Source organism: Argiope bruennichi, chromosome 3 (assembly GCF_947563725.1).
Source record: "Argiope bruennichi chromosome 3, qqArgBrue1.1, whole genome shotgun sequence".
Classification (NCBI taxonomy): domain Eukaryota; kingdom Metazoa; phylum Arthropoda; class Arachnida; order Araneae; family Araneidae; genus Argiope; species Argiope bruennichi.
The window spans coordinates 29,858,990-29,876,341 of NC_079153.1; the positions used below are offsets into that span (position 1 = coordinate 29,858,990).

A 17,352-nucleotide genomic window follows, 5' to 3' on the forward strand; every position below is an offset into this window, starting at 1 on the left:
GAATTTAAAGCTCAATAATATCGTGCTTTATAATTTTAATAAGATTTTTTATTGATTAAATTCACTCAATTTTCATTTCTTTTCTTTCTTTTTTTTCTTTTTTGATAATACGCTGTTGCAAAAAACAAAAATTTTCAACCAATGGCTAACTATCTGTGTGAAAAATCCCAAATAAAAGTTTAATGCTAGAGATCTTTCCCAATAATGAAGCATTTACTGATTCTTATTGTATTAAATGATTTTTTTAAATGTTCATTCAGTTCGAATTTTTAAAATCCAGATTTTCTGAACTTTTTCACAGGGCAAATTATTTTTGCATAATCATTTTAATTGTTTTAAAATAATTTTCTTTTAGTCACATTTCCTTTTTTCTGTTTATTTTTTATGATTTGAATGTTTGTCTTTTAATTCATATTTCTGAATTTTTTTGCATTATATATTGAAAATATGTTTTCATTTTCATTTTCATTTAGTTTATATAAATATAATTATTTGAATTTAGATTATATTATATTATTGAATTTTTTTTATTGATATGTTCAATAATTATATATTAATCAATGTCTCTAAAATTGTATTTCTCGCATAGTTACCATTAGGTGGAACAAGACGCCATGGATCCTCGGTATATGTGTCATGTGATAAAAGATATACCTTTCAAGGAAAACGAGGAAATCTTGCGGTGGTTACGTGTTCAAAAGGAAAGTGGTATCCAGATCCAGCATGCCTCTATCGTAAGACCTTGCTTTCTTTGTGCCCTAATTTTTAAACTACACTATCTATCAATAAGTATTTGGACGCCCATGAGAATGAGGTTATCTGCAAGATGCCACCAAATTCAAAACTGTCTGGCTTTGAGAGAGGCGTAATTGTCTGATATCATAGAAATGCCAAATTCTTAAGGGACATATCTAGTGAGTTAAAACTCTAAAATCTACAGTGGCTTTTGTAATCAAAAAGTGGAAGGTGAGTGGTGATTCTCGGCATGTGCTTCGATCTAGCAGATTCATGAAATTAAGAGATAGAGACCAATGAGGGCTGACCAAAGAAATTCGGAAAAATCGCACCGTATCGATGGCCTCATACTTCAGGAGTCCCAAAGCATCCTGGACTGTTGTTTCGATAAATATCATCCTCAAGGAAGCTCATTTGTATAGTTTCCATGGCCGTGCTGCCGCCCTTAAGCCTTTGATTACAAAATCCACCCGCGCTGCTCGGTTGAGGTTGCGCAAGGCACATCAAAAGTGGGCCGCAGATGAATGGAAACAAGTTGTCTGGAGTGATGAATTTAGGTTCAATTTCTACCAGTCGAATGGCAGAGTCTGGGTTTGGAGTATGCATGGAGAACACCTTTTACCAGAATGCATTGTATCTAAAGTTTTGCGGAGGTGGAATTATGGTCTGGGGATGTTTCTCGTGATATGGGCTCTCAATTCATGGTAAGCTCAACTCCGTCTCTTACTCCATTATTCTAGACAACAATGTCCTTTTTATGTTGTGGCAATTTTACGGGTTGGATCATTGTTATTTCCAGGATGACAACGCCACTTGTCATGTTAAAAGATCCGCCATAGATCGGTATGATGACAATGGGATGAACCGACTGAACTGATCTGTCTAGAGTCTAAACTTAAATCCTACAGAAAACCTCTGGAACGAGTTGGATTGCCGAATAAAGAGGTGTAGCAACTGTTCAAAATTCTTGAAAGAAATTGCGTATCTTCTCTTAGTTGAGTGGAAGAAAATACCACCGTACATCTTCCAAACACTCGTGGAAAGCATACAACGAAGGGTTAAAGATTAATTGCCTCAGGTAGAGGCTCTACCAACTATTGAATATGAATAACGTGTGTTCATCTCTTTTATAACACATGTCCTATTACTTATTGGTAGACAGTGTATATTGTAACACCTATAAAATGTTTTATTTCAAAAAATAAGGGTTCTGGCAAAATAATAATAATAATAAAAAGATTTGCAAATGTTTTTTTAAATAGTAATCAATAATAAGTAAAAGGCTAGTAAGGCCTTTAAGTTAAAGACCCTGGTTTATTTTAATGTGTTGAAAAGGATTTTTGTATAAATCTTATGAGGTTATATATTTTAATCCAGTTTTCATTACTTTTACTCTTATTTTACTTTGGTAAATAACTTGGGAAAGTGGTCATAGATAGAAATGGAGGAATAGTATATATTTAATATGGTCAAGCAAAAGTGATACATATAAAAGAAAAAAAGGATAAACAGTTTTAAAGATAAACATTTAATCTATAATATCATTGTAAAGTTTAAAAAAAATAAAAATCCGGAAAAAGAGGAAAATAATATACATGTATTAAAATACTATGAAAATATAAATTAGTAATCACCTTTGGCGGCCAGCTAATTCGTAAGAATTAATACTCTTTTACATTTTTATTTTATGTAACTCGATCTCTTAATAAATTCCTCAGCAAAATATTTTTTTATAGTCATATAACTTGTACTGTTATGAAGGCCATAAGCCGTTTTGTTCATTATACTACATATCTGTCTAATTTTCTGTCAGCTCAAGTAAAATTTGAACTTTAAATTAAAATAGTAGTAATTAAACTTCAATTAATACAAAAAATTCTTTCTGAAACCAAACATGTTTAATAAAATGTGAGTAAGGAAAACAGAATCATTCAGCATTGACGTCTTACGCACACTAAAGAATATTCTTCATAAATTGTGCAATATCTCAAAGAACTAATTAACAAAAATGTATCTGATTTCATCATAAAAATCAATTTTAGTTTTACTTTAAAAAATTTAAATGATGTAAATGTTAACATTTTATTTAGTTTTAATCAATAAATGCACTTCTGAAAAAAATTGTGAAATTTTAATTTTATAGAATACTTCGGTTTCAAAGAATCATATTCGGTGAAATATTCCAACTTTTAAATTTAAAAAAAAAGTTTTTTTTCATTGACTAAATATAACCGAGTTATGTAGCTTCGAATATTCAATTTTAGGACAATCAATAATTTCATAATTTTTGTCCAGTCAGCCTTCAGGAAACTCCGAATGCTGATTGGCTATCTCCTTTGAGACGATCAATGAAGTGGTTTAAAATCACGCGGTTTTATAAGATAGTAATATTCAAATTCTCATAAATAACTCAGTTTTAATCGCAATAGATGAGGCCTTTCTTTTCATTTAAAATGTTAGTTTCTCAAGAATATTTTACTAAATATGACTCATAGAATCGTGGATCTGTATAAAAATATAAAATTTGTTATTCATAGAACATTTATTGGTTCAAAATGTACAAAGTAATATTCTGTACTTCACTATTTTTCCTATTTGATGTACATACACAATATTAACTATTTAGAAATTAAATATTGGTACCTGGTTAGAGGGAACATTCTGTATAAACCATATTTGCATTAAATATTACTGAATTATTGAATTAATAATATATATATATATATATATATATATATATATATATATATATATATATATATATATATATATATATATATATATGTTTTAAATTTATAATCCCATTCTTTGAATTTATCTATCTAGAAATTATAAAATGTTCCATTTATTTAATTTCTTATAGACAAGTACTGAAAGTTAACATTTTTCTAGGTTGAATTTGCAAGTTTGTAGCAAGAGTTAACTCTAATTTGAGTTTTTATCTACATGAATACAACACGCTGATGAAAGTTAATTTTTCCCATGCAGCCTAACTCTAAGTCAAACGGTCTAGCTTGTAGCGCGCCAACACACACACACACACGTACGCACGCATACACATTAAGGTGTAATTATTGGATTCTCGTGGTAGCAAAATCGTGTGTACCTATTTTTTAAAAAGATTTTCTTAAATTCTATGAGTACATGGGTTCTCTAATATTGGAAAGATTAAATAAAGTGAGTATTTTCAGCTGGCATTCTTAGACAGCTCCTATTGTAGTTGTATTACAAAACGGCTGATTTACTGTGGGACGGCGTGAATGCATTAATGTCCGTAATTAAGCTTTACTACTAAACCTGTGGGAGCCGACCCTTTAAAAATTTCTTGCTTACACTCTAATAAAAATGTTCTGCCCTACCCATATAAAGTGGTAGACTTTAAGCATGGGAAAAAAGAATCATAAATACTACGAATGCTCAAAATTTTATTTATTTTATTTCCTCTCATGCTTTTGAAAACATACAGACAAAACGACAAACAATTAGCCTTTGTGTGATTTAATGCGAAGTGACATTTTATATGTTTAACCTGTACACTGATTTAATCTATTTGATTAGATTTGATTTTTGTATTTTGCTGTGTTCAGCTGTGTTTTAAAGCTAGATTTCTTGTGAAAATATTTCGTTTAAAATTTGATGAAAATTTGCAAATTTTATGTAAATACAATATACACATTTTCGTCTGTCTAGCTCAAAGCGTTTTTGAATTATCATAGACAGGAATAATTCCAAAAAAATTTGTTTTTCGGGCACAGGGAGGTCTGAAATGTGGAAATTCGTCAAAATGTTAAGTTAGGAAATTTTTTATGATTACGGTACTTTGTATACTTCGTATGATAAAAAATAAGAAGCTTCTTACTACGTTTAAAAATAATTTAATTCATCTATTAAACAATATCTGACATCAATTTTGCGGCATGAAAATCTAGTCTCCCATCTCTTTATATACCCTAATATATTCCTTTGTTCGGTATCCTAATATATTCCAAACACTAGAAAATTATAATTCTGAAATCAAATTTAATCTTTTTATGTTTTCTAATAGACAATATTTTACATAACTGCTGAAATCTACTAGCTGAGATTGATCCAGTATTATTTATTGCTTTACTTGTTTGTTTCATACTTTTACCCTTGATTAAATAATTCATTTACGTTTTTACCACATGTTTTATTACCTTTTAAATATCTTTTTTTAGCCGGGACTCCATACAGAAACGATGCAAAGATATCTAATGAGAATGCTGAGAATTCATTTATAAGACCAAGTACAACAAGAAGACCACTTATATTAACAACGCAGCTCCAGCCTTCTGAGCCTGACACAATTTTAGACCTCAACCAGAATCAGAATCCGACACCCTATCCTTCTTGTGGCTGCACTTACCGAAGTGTTGATGATAGCGTAGTGGCTCTAGTAGGCACCGAACAATTAAAATATGGAAGTAAGGTACAAAACAACGATAAAATTAAATTTCATTGTCGACACTTTGGTTACTCTCGATTTAATGGTGTGTCTGAAATTACGTGCGGAAACTGTCGGTCATGGCATTCTTCTGAGTTTCCGCAATGTGTCAATCCACAAATAAGTGAGTGGTAATAAAATTATATTCTTTTCTTTTTTTATTTCTTGTAAAGTGATATTGTTTTTCTCTATTGTTTCATTTTTTGATTCAATGTACTATATTACACAGCATTAACTAGGTAACTTCAGAAAAGGAATTCTATTATAAAGAGCAAAGGCGGCTATCTGATGCCTAATTGTTCTATTTAATTGCATCATGTATATATTATTACGTTGCTTCCACCACTAAGTCCATAAAGTAAGCGGGTTCACCTATAGTGGGTGTAATGGTGTGAAACAATCAGGCCTGATTGTCAAAAAACGACGTTTATTAACACGTGGCCACGAATACATAGTTGACAAATACACAGCCGAGACAAACACACTAAATACACATCAACATACTTAGAACAAATAGCAGTCCACAAATAGTAACAACAACCACAAAATACAGAGCGGCCAGATAGAATTCAATAGGAGGAGGAAATCTTCATAGCCACACTCTACGGTCTCTCCAAACGCCTGTAATTCACCACTGTCTCCTCGCTTTAGTTGTATCCAATTGCCGATTCACTATCACACGACTGGCAACTCCGCACATGATTCGATGCTGCTTCAATAATAAATTCCAGGATATTGGCTGACAGCTCAATTCACCAATCTCTTGAGCTCCACTCAACACTTGGCTGGACCGATTCTACTAAATTGCCGTTGATTCACTCTAAACTTCTCGACGATTGTTTTCCTCTTGGACTGCCGACCTTTTACAGTTTCCGCAGCAGGGCAGAGAAGGTTCTGGAACAATCAAACATATTTTAGCTCCTATTGGCTCTATCGTCAAAATTTTTGAAGATCCTAATATCATCCATTTTGTCGCCAAGCCCGGGGGTCACCAATCCGGTATCCTATCAGCATCTAATAGTGTTAATCGTAAAAAGGTCTTTCCTACGATGGAGCTAACTGTGCAGGGAAGCGACATTACAGATTCGTAACAGCATCTACTTACTCCATGGATTTATAGCATTAAACATCCATTCTGATTATATGGGTACTTTTCTTGATCCTCAAACTTCATAGAATCACCGATATTATGAAAAAAAAACAATAAGAAATCAAAATTATAGTCTTTCGAGTTGGCCATCCCTCATATACAAATTTTTTTAGGGATTATTATTTCATGACTAAAATAAAAATGATCTGAAGAGTCATTTTTATTTTCAAGGAAGAAAAAGAAAGGAGGAAAGTCAAGGTGTCTAGAAACCTTCGTAGAAACGTGAATTGTCCTCGACTTTCACATAAAATTAAATTTATTCTTCATTTGTTTGTTATATTTCGAATGTTTTAAAGAGAAATGTTTTTTGCCATGAGTTAAACAAATCTCAGCAAAGAAAATCTCTGCAGATAACATCATTCTCCCAATTAGCTTAATTTAAATGATTTCCAAATGATAAGCATGCATGATTTTTTTTAAAAAAAAGAGCCAGTATTTTCTATACAGAGACTATTAAAAATAACTAGCAGCATATATGAAAGAAAGCAAGTCACTGTTCTTTTGATTATCAATAATGTGATTATATATATATTTCCTTTTTTAAGTATGGTTATTCATTCCTCGCCAGTTATACCCGGCCAAAAGTGTAATGTTTATATAAGTGACGACGCCAGAAGTGGTACAGACTACTTTGTATTTCCAAGTACAAAAAGGGTGAAGGAAAATAAGTTCATCTTTAAAAGTTAAAAATCTAATAATCTGATTGAATAGGCTATATATAAATTGAAATTTTTAAATATAAATGTCATGTATTTGTGACAAAATTTAAGCTTTGTATCCTGCAGGAAACCTTCTAAATCTCGAGAGTTTGCAGAGGAGGTTAATACCGTTGAAAATGAGTTAAATTTTTTTGCCTACATTGTACATATTTAAGTTGATTAAAATCTTTTTGATAAGTACACATTTATTTGATACAGAAATTCAGCTCTCTATGTAATGTTCATATCAGTTATGTTACAGCTCTTCATGTTATTATACATATCTCTAATGTACGTAATATCTCTTATACAGCTCTAATACAGGTTACAGCTCTCTATGCAATGTTAATGTAAATACTGTAATAGCTCTCTATGTAATGTTAATATCAGTAATGTTACAGAGCACTATGTAATGTTGATATCAGTAATGTTACAGCTTTCCTTGTTATTGTACATATCTCTAATGTACATAATATCTCTAATATATATTACAGCTCTCTAGGTAATTTTACATATTAAGTTGGTTGAAACCTTTCTGATAACTGCACATTGATTTGACACAAAAATGCAGCTATCTTTTGTGTTCATTTCTCTAGAGAGTGGCATTTTCGAATTATTATTATTATTTATTATTGTGATCATTATTCAGCTAATATGTATAACTTAAGTTGCTGTTTTTAAATTTTATGATTCTTTTTTGTTTGGCGACATCTAGGAAATCTTTTTCAGCTGTGTGCAGTAAGAAAATGACTTTATTCGAATTTTGATACTTTTAACCCTACCTTCTGAAATGAATTGTTTAAAATAAATCTCAAAATTCGTGAGACAATAATTATTATATCAAAATATGAGTTCTGTCTTATTTCGCATTGCCCTCTGATTTTCGACTTTTTTGTTTTAAGTGAAATAATCGCATAATGCATTCATATCGTTACAATGAACCTCTTTATGTGCGATAACTTTTATTTATCAATTCATGAAAAGATCATTAAATAGTTTGCATGTTTTTTGTTGTCAATCCTTTCATTGCGTCACCATTTTTATTTAATTTAGGTGATACTATCCTCCAATTTGAAGGTGACTACACAATCCTCCCCGGTGGGATTGTAGGAGTAGCAAAAGACAAACAGTTATCTATTCGATGCTCTCCAAGAGCAATAATGGAGGGCATTCCAATGTGGTCTACGTCCATTACCGAACAACTTCTGTTCTCAAGTAAAATATTTCAAATACTTAAATTTTTTTTATTTTTTGGAAGAAAAAATTCCTGAAGTTGGGTATTTTTTCAAAGTTATACAGTTATATACAGTTACATTTATACAAAATGAAATTTAATTCTTTTTCAACAACATTTTTTCTTTCTAAAAAATCTTTTTATTTTCTAAAAAATGCGTTTATTCGGCTATAAGTAAAGCAATTTAATGAAGAAATGAATTCTTCTTCAGAAAAATTCTAAAACAATGTTTTTTTCTCTCCTGACACCTGCTTTATGTCCTTCTAAAAGATATATCATCTCCCCATGTTCTAAATAATTTTCCTCATTTTTAAGGACAAGAAATTTGTATCTTTACAATCTAGGCATAGGCTATTGAAAGGATTTTAAGTCGGAGAAACTGTGACTGAAGTTTTGTTGTCTTCAATAAAGAGCTACTATGACTGTCCCAAATTTTTCACTCTACTGAAAGATGGACTTTGGCTACTAAAAAAGAGAAATGGATTTAGGCGATTTTCACTTTTTTTCTAAATTATTTGGAAAAACTAATTAGATCCTAAAAATGTTGTTTCAAAAAATTATTAAGGATAAAATTTTGCGTACAGTGAATGGCTATATTATATATTTTATTACAAAAATAAAAGTATGAATACTAGCTTTTATTGAAGTTCAGACTAATTTTTCGAATTTTCAAATGTTCAAATTTATAAAATCCAAATCTAAAATAACTTCCTTATAACTTCTAAACAAGGTTTTAATCTAATTATCCTAAACCAGTTATAGACATGCTTACCAAATTTACAACTGTATTTTTAATTTGAACAATAAAAAGAAAGGGTGAAATTGCCACATATGATACTTTGTTTCACTAATTCTTATAAGTCAATAATTCGATGAATCCACTTCAACTTGGAATTCGAAATACTTCCTTACATTTGGTATAAATCTATAAAACATCTGAATTCCACAGACCGAAAAAAAGCATTGGATATTTGTTCCACAATAATCTCTTTCAGTCCTTGAACGCCTCGATTGTTGATTAATATCTGTATTTTTTTTTTATTTAAGTCTGAGTTTTTGGTATCTCTTCCAATCTTCCTACTTTAAGTAGAGATTCATAAATATTATCTCGCAGGAAAAATTCTAATTATTCCCTTTGAATGGAATGGAATCAGACCACTTGTTTAATTAGTTTGGTATGTATTTTCTCCAACTTATTGAATGAAACTGTCACATTAAAGGGAGAGAATGTTATACAGTTACTTTAGAGATTCATGTGAAACTGTTTCTTTATAAGAGCAACGAAATCCAAGATAGATAAAATGTCTATTAGAAACGTAGAACCAAAGTGTCATTGTAAATAAATGGATACACGGAGAGATAAAGCTGATGTAAAGGACAGTGACCGAACTTCAGAACATAATTTTTTTTTCAAAATCATTTCTTTGATCAGAAAAGCTAACGAATAGGGCAAGCTGTTTTGACGTTAGAAAACAATTTTGTGTTGGAAAGATAATTTATCCACCTCACATAACACTGAACGAAGATCTTGACAAATAATTTCAGCTGCTTTCAGTGCCAATCTTATCAGTTCTTTTTGTGGATCAGATCTTTTGTATCATAATTTGTTTTAAAATTATAGCTTTTGTTTCGAAGGCAGAGAATAATTGGAACTTTTACTTTGTTAGCAGTCAGAAGCCTATTACTCTACTGCTCAGATAGCTTATACTTAACAGTTTTTAGATTTAATAGCTTTTCAGGTTTCATATTGAAATAAATTACATTTTGCAGTTCAAAAAGGTATCTGGTAGTCATCATTGTTTTCAATGTAGGAAAAACATCTTATCATTGACTTGAACTATTAAAATTCGTCTCTTATATGAGCGACATTTCTTGTTCTCTGATAGTTTTGCTTAAAATGTAGTAACACATGCTACATAACACTTACCATCAATTGTGATAGAATCAATTGCGTCAATGATGTTCAACTTCAAAGCCTTCGCTCAATTATACTTATCACTTTCATCACAATATCTTTAAATTCAATTGTTGAAACAATTTTAAATTTTTTTGAAACTTCTTTAGTCTACTGCTTTATTTTCCTTTTCCTCTACAGTTACTCCACACACATAGGAAAATAAACAACACCGATATTTGAAATCACATTTTGGTGTTAATGTCGATTGTTATTTTATTTTTCAAGGGCTTATTGGTGCATCCGTTTTCTCATCTCCGTATTTTCGAATAACTGCGGATACATTTTTATTGCAAACTTAGCCTTTCCGACAATCCATGCGAAGTTCAGTTGAAAGTTTTATTTTGCGATAGGGAAATATCTTCATTTTGTCTCTCAATATTCGCCTTGATAAGGGTATTCTTAACTCGCTGTAATAACATTGTAGGGCTTTCTTCTTACACATTTCTACAGATCAAACACCATCCATTCCCAGAAAAGCTGAATAAAGACAAACACAGAGAACACGCAGGATACTTACAATTTGATAAGAGCCAAACTTAAATTATTTCCAGATACTCCCGTTTAATCCATTGCATTATTTTCTGAGCTGGAATGAATCGAGATAAAGTGTTATATCCTCTTTAATTATTACTTTTGTGTTTTTACAGAATTCTACTAATGTGTTCTAGTAGCAGTTTTGGATTTGCTTTTGTGTTAGCAGTTTTTAGTGTTTTGTATACATGCCATTTAGATGCATTAGATGGTTAGAATGAAGTTTATGGATAAAGCTCTATTTTGGCTTGGATTTCATGAATTTTGAAAAGACAAGAAGGATAAATTGATAGTCATCATTAGGTAATCAGACGCATTTAGGGATTGCAATACCGGTATACCGGGATACCGAATACCGGTATTTTGAGCCATTTGTACAATTTCGTAATACCGGTATTCACAAGTTTAAATACCGGTTTTTCGGTATTTACTAGAAATTTTTAAAATTTTCTTCACTTTATTTTCAGGTATCGCGAACATAGCAAAATCGTATACTTTTTTGTTTTTATGTCTTCCTAAGGGCGAAATTAATTAGTTAATTAACGGCTTAATTAATTGCTTAAATCTAAATTAGCGAAACATGGATTATCTCTGAAAGAAAATATTGTATTCATAACGACTGATGGCGCAACAATTATGAAAATAAATGGAAAGTTGATTGGTGCAAATCAGCAGTTGTGCTATGCACATGGAATTCAATTAGGAGTAATGGATGTGTTATACCGAAAAAATAAAGAACAGAAGAATCCAAATACTGTGGATATAGAAATTTCGGATTCCAACTTTGAAAAGAGTAAGAGAGAGAGTGATATTGACAATGAAGATAATGACAATGTAATTGTTTAAGAAGATATTGCAAATGAGGATGAAATATTAACCTATCAAGAATTGCTTCCTATAATTTATAAAGTTCGAAAAATTGTTAAGATATTTAAACGTTCCCCTATAAAAAGGATATATAACTAAAATATATACTAACTGAAAATAAAACAGAATATATGTTAATATTAGATTCTAAGACACATTGGAACAGTTTACTCCTAATGATGGAACGATTTTTGAAACTGGGAAATCCAATCAAAAAAGCAATAATCGACTTAAACCTGTAAATTAATTTTTCAGATAGTGAATTCGGCTTAATATCCAGAACTATATCAGCTGTACTTCCAATAAAACTGACTATTGAGGCATTATGTCGGAGAGATTTTAATTTATTAACAGCTAATGCAACAATAAATTTCATGTTGCAGTCACTGAAATAACAGCACACATCACTATCTCAAGAATTATATATTACATTGAAAAATCGCACAGAAGAAAGGCATACCGAAATAGAAAATTTCTTACGGTATTTACATAATTATAATGATTTTAAAAATGAAAGTGAAAAAGAAGAAAAGTAAACTTAATCAGATTTGAATAAACAATTCAAATCTGATTAAGTTTAGAGTAAAGTTTCTTAAAATTTTTTACCCACAACCCTATCCACATTCAGAAGAATTCGGTTCAATTATCGAAGATTATGATGTCACTACTGTCGATAGTGACAAAGGAATTGTCTCTTGAACAAAAAATAGAATTAGCGATAAATAAAAAAATTTCAATGAACCAAAATAAAATATAGAAATCAGCTATATCCAAAACCATTCGACGAGAAATCGATTTATTTGAAGATGAGGGATTTAGAGGTAAATACTTGGAAAAAGTATATTGCGCATTGCTAACAGTACCACCAACTAGCGTAGATGCCGAAAGAGCGTTTTCGACAGCTGGTCATTTTTACACAAAATTACTTTTCAGGCTTAATGACAGTACAATTGATGCATTATGTTTCTTCAGATCACATTTCAAAAAGTTGTAATAGTACGCCAGACTGAATAGTGATATTTACACTTTTTTGTGATTTAAATAAATAAGATGTTTCTTTACTTTTTTGTGATTATATACTGCTATAATTTATAAGTTACAAATTATTTTTTGTGATATTTACACTCTCTAACAAAACTGGCAAATAAAACAAAGAAACACCTGTGTTTTCTTTCTTTTTCTAAAATTTCTAATACCGGTATTAAAACCGGTATCCCGGTATTCAGATTTAAAAAATACCGAATACCGGTATTGGAATTTTGGTCAGGTATTGCAATCCCTAGACGCATTGACTACTCCGAACCGCCATGAGGCACACAGATAAATTTAAATGGCCAGTCAAGGTAAATATTACCAAAGTAAATATTTTTGCGTAGAAGCTTTATTTAGTCAAATTATTGACTTTTTGTTATCTTTCTAAAGAAGCTTTTTGAAAGCTATAAAAACCATTTGGAACTATAATAAAAACAATTACTCCTACGTAAAAACAATTACTACTACTTACTGTAGTAGAATATATGACGTTGACATTCATTCTACGCAGAATTTTATTCTTTACAACGGTTTAGGTCGCTGTTTTTAGGATTTAATAAAGAATTTCGGTTAAATTTGGAAAAACAGAAGAAACACCTCCAATCAGCTCATTTTTATTTCACTTTTTTTAGCAGCTAAAGTTTATTTTCTTTAAGAGAAAAATTTGGGTAGTCATACTGAATAGTTCTTACTGAAATAGTTCAAGCAAAACGACTTCGCAGTTCAATAGTTCAAGCAAACGAAGTCGCAGTTTTTTCCTGGATTTAAACCTCTCAGCTCACTAGAATATGTCCAGATTGTGCAAATTAAATTTCTTAGCTCCTTAAAAAATAGGAAAACGCTCCTCAGAAAGCCAGGGACTTTAGAGGCATCATTTGAAATGTCATAAATAATGTCTCTCTATACACATACACGCAAAAAAAAGAATCTTGACCTATAATTTTTCTGAAGAAAATAATTTCTGTATATGGTGTGAGCAATTATGAGATCACAAAGAAAGTAGAAGAAAAAAAAGAAGCAAGAAAGAATTCAGTATACAATTGAAAAAGTTTTTAAAAATGATTTGGAATAATTCTTTCAAATAAAAGCTCAGTTACTTGAGTACTTGTGTTTGCGAAGATCTATTTCGAATGTTATAAGATAGCTCAATAAGAAATTTACATTGCGATTTGTTACTACATTAATTTTTTAAATGTAGTTCAATAGCTTTAAGAATTTTAAAACCTTTGGTACACTTTAAAAAAATTTAAATTTCAAAAATATAACATTTTTTTTATTTAGAAGATGATGGTTATAAAGATCCGTCATTAAAATATTTCTCGAATGTAACCGAATATAAAAGTATATTTAATTACTTTAGAGGTTTTCCTTATGTAAATTACATAATAAGAAATCATTCTGTAACCATTATTTGAATATTTATATTTTAAGTCCTTTTCATTTTAATAAATAATGGTACTTTCATAAATTTTTTTATATTAAAGAACATGAAGAGTTACATCCAAAAAAATATTTAAGTTATTTTTTTTTTAAGTATTATCTTGGCATATCATAATGAAGAAACTTTCATAACTTTTTTAGGTTACGTAGAGCATAGCGGACGTTCCGTTAGCATGTTAAACATTTCAAATGCAGCTCCGCATCATAATGGACAGTACTTGTGCTATATGCAAGGCTATCGGCCGTCTACGTTTGAAATTCAAGTAATCAGTAAGTTTGTTTTTTAAATCTTCTTGTATTGTGCTCCTGTACTGAAATTTGATTTAATTTTAAGTTTGAATTGGTACATGCAAAATTATAGACGGAATTCTTTTCAAAACGATGTTATATTTTCATTGACTGTATGTTAAATTATTTCTAAAACGATTTAGCTTAACATGTTGTCTATATACTGTTCCAGTGTCTTTGCAATTTCAGATGGAAATATTCCTGAAAAATTACTGCTGATTACATGTAAGACGGCTATATTATGGCTTTGCTAATTTCTGTGATTATATGTAAAAAGCATAAGGCAGTTCTCATTATTGCCTGAAAAGGCATTCTTGTTGTGTTTTTTTATCTGATCCTGAAAAATTACTACTGATTAAGGCTTTACTAATTTCTGTGGTAATATGGAAGAAGCATATGGAAGTTCTCATTATTGCCAGAAAAGCATTCCTTTTTTTCATATGTTTCTCATTCGTAATTTCTGCTGCCTTTCTTTATTCTTTTAAAGTTTAAAGAATAAAAAATTGTTATTCGAGAACAGTTTTATGGATAAATGGAATTAAATTTCAATATTTAACGAAGAAAATTCTTTTTTTTTTCTTCGCTTGTATTAATTTTCAAGTATAAAAATATTAATATGTGACCATGCAAAGCAAGGTCGGGATTACAACAACCCTATTTAAAAACAATATTGTTTTGCTGATATTTTGTCATTCATGAATTTAAGTTTTATAATTTAATTACATTGAAACACTAATCATCAATAATATCAATGCCATGGACTAGACTTCGCCTAGTGCGGACTGAAATTCAATGGAGTCCATTGTGGGGACATCTTTCAAGAAAAATGTATGGAAATGGTAATACTTTCCAACCAAAGACTTTAAAGCAGCAGTAGAGTAATTATGATATAAATTGTCTGTGAAGGTAATTAAAAACTAAATTTTTGATAGAAAACCGTGTATTTGAAGTGACTAAACGTAATGGAAACACGATCAAATAATATAATTTGTAACGGTGTTCCTGAACCTTAAATATAATCCATAAAACAAACACTGTCTATGATTATACAATACCCATTTCCTGTTATTCTAAACAAATTCCGCATTTGTATTGTTGTTTGTCATAAATTAATCCTAATATTTTAAGAATCTCATGTAGCGTTTATAATTATAGACATATGAACAAAATTTCATCTTGTTCTTATTTCCACTGTGAATTATACTTTATGTTTATGTCTATATTTACACGTTTTTTAATGAGCACTCGCAATAGTTTAGCAGACTGATTCCATCAAATTCATGTTTTTCAATCAAATTAAAAAGAGGGAAATTTAAATAAATACGTTTCACATGAATAGTTTAACTTTTAGGAAAACCACTAATCTCTAGTGAACAAGGTAATCGCCAATTAAAAAAATCTTGGAAAATAGTATTGCCAATGTTTTTACTCCTTCTGTGAAAGTAAAATAATATTGTGTATACGAAATTCTTAAAATAAAATGGAATATATTTATTGAAAATCAAACAAACTCTAGAAAAATTATATTCTATAATTTCTGATTTATTTTAGGTCCACCCTCTGTGAATTGTCCAAAATTTGAAGAAAGAGATTTCAACATTTATTATGAAAATGAACAAGCTGTTAATAGCACTGCTATGTTTACCTGCAAAGATCATAATAAAAAAATTGATGGGCCGAATATAGTAATTTGCTTATCGAATGGACAATGGTCAGGCAGTCCACCTAAATGTAAAAGTAAGTTCCTGTTTTATCATAAATTATATCATATGAATGCCATGCACAGCCAGATAAGTTACTGATGACAGTACTGATCGATATTACTAATTCATGCCTTAAAAACTATCAAAAGTTATTCCTCTGAAATTTGGCAGGATGAATGGAATATTTGGAGACGAGTCTTCTAACTTTTCTATTCATATCCAATGCCGACAATAAAATAAATTTAACTCAAACTTTCCTAATTTCGCTACAGGATATGGGCCATTTGTGAGCAATCTCTACAGATTTAGCTTATGTACTCATGATCGTTGCACCTCTGGTGACAACCGCGATCTACAGAGTGCATGAGTACAGCGGTTGCAAACTTTCAGGACAAACAGTGTACACATAGACTGTGGGAAATCATATAGCAATGTATGGTTGGAAACACTTTCCTGTTGCGGTAGTGATGACACAAAACAAAAGAAAGGAAGCACACGATCAAGATGTGAAAACATGTTTATTTTTTTAGTACAGCAAAATTTCTAGGAAGTCTTTGTCTGCTGACACGATAGATGTCGCTACGTAAATCGAAGCATTAGGTGACGTCACATGCGCACACGTGGTTGTTGTTGCCGTGCTTGTTGTGAAGGTCAATGCATACGTTTCTGCTGATGTGCGTCTTCCATGTGGTTTCAGCATGATGGAGGCCTCACCCATTACACCATTGACACGCGGCTCCATCTGAATGCAATGTATGGCCTATAATGGATCGGACGGGACGAAGTGATCCAGTACTTTGTCCCGCTCGATCGCCAGACCTCACTTACCTTGATTACTTCTTCTGTGGTTATTTCAAGGCATAGGTGTACGAAACTCCCGTTGACAGTGCTGAGCATCTTGTTGCACACATCGTGGCAGCTGCTGGGGAAGTTCGGGACAAGCCCGGTATTTTCATTAACGTTAGATCCTCAATGCACCGGAGGTGTGAAGCCTGCATCATGGTCCGGGATCGTAATTTCGAACACCTTCTTTGATGAAGATCGTTGTCTTTTTCTGTTCTTTTTTTTTAGACTTTGCTGTATTAACAATAATAAACACGTTATCTTACTCTGTTCGTGCCCTTCCTTTCTTGTATTTTGTATCGTCCCTACCATGTCAGGAAAGCGTTTCCGATCATGCATTGGTATGCAACTTCTCATCGTCTATATGTGCATTATCTCTCCTGAAAGTTAGTAGCCATTGCAGTGAAAA

The 17,352-nt window shown here is 31.0% G+C and overlaps 1 protein-coding gene across 1 annotated transcript in view; it reads left to right on the top strand.

The window, feature by feature from the left end:
* LOC129963939 (sushi, von Willebrand factor type A, EGF and pentraxin domain-containing protein 1-like) overlaps positions 1-17,352 on the top strand; it is a 73,237-nt gene that overhangs the window by 45,403 nt on the left and 10,482 nt on the right. Inside the window, exons 14-18 of the mRNA XM_056078548.1 lie at positions 590-734; positions 4,935-5,324; positions 8,102-8,263; positions 14,251-14,379; positions 15,949-16,134. Coding sequence (XP_055934523.1) covers positions 590-734; positions 4,935-5,324; positions 8,102-8,263; positions 14,251-14,379; positions 15,949-16,134 — 1,012 coding nt within the window. The remainder of the gene's footprint in view (positions 1-589; positions 735-4,934; positions 5,325-8,101; positions 8,264-14,250; positions 14,380-15,948; positions 16,135-17,352) is intronic.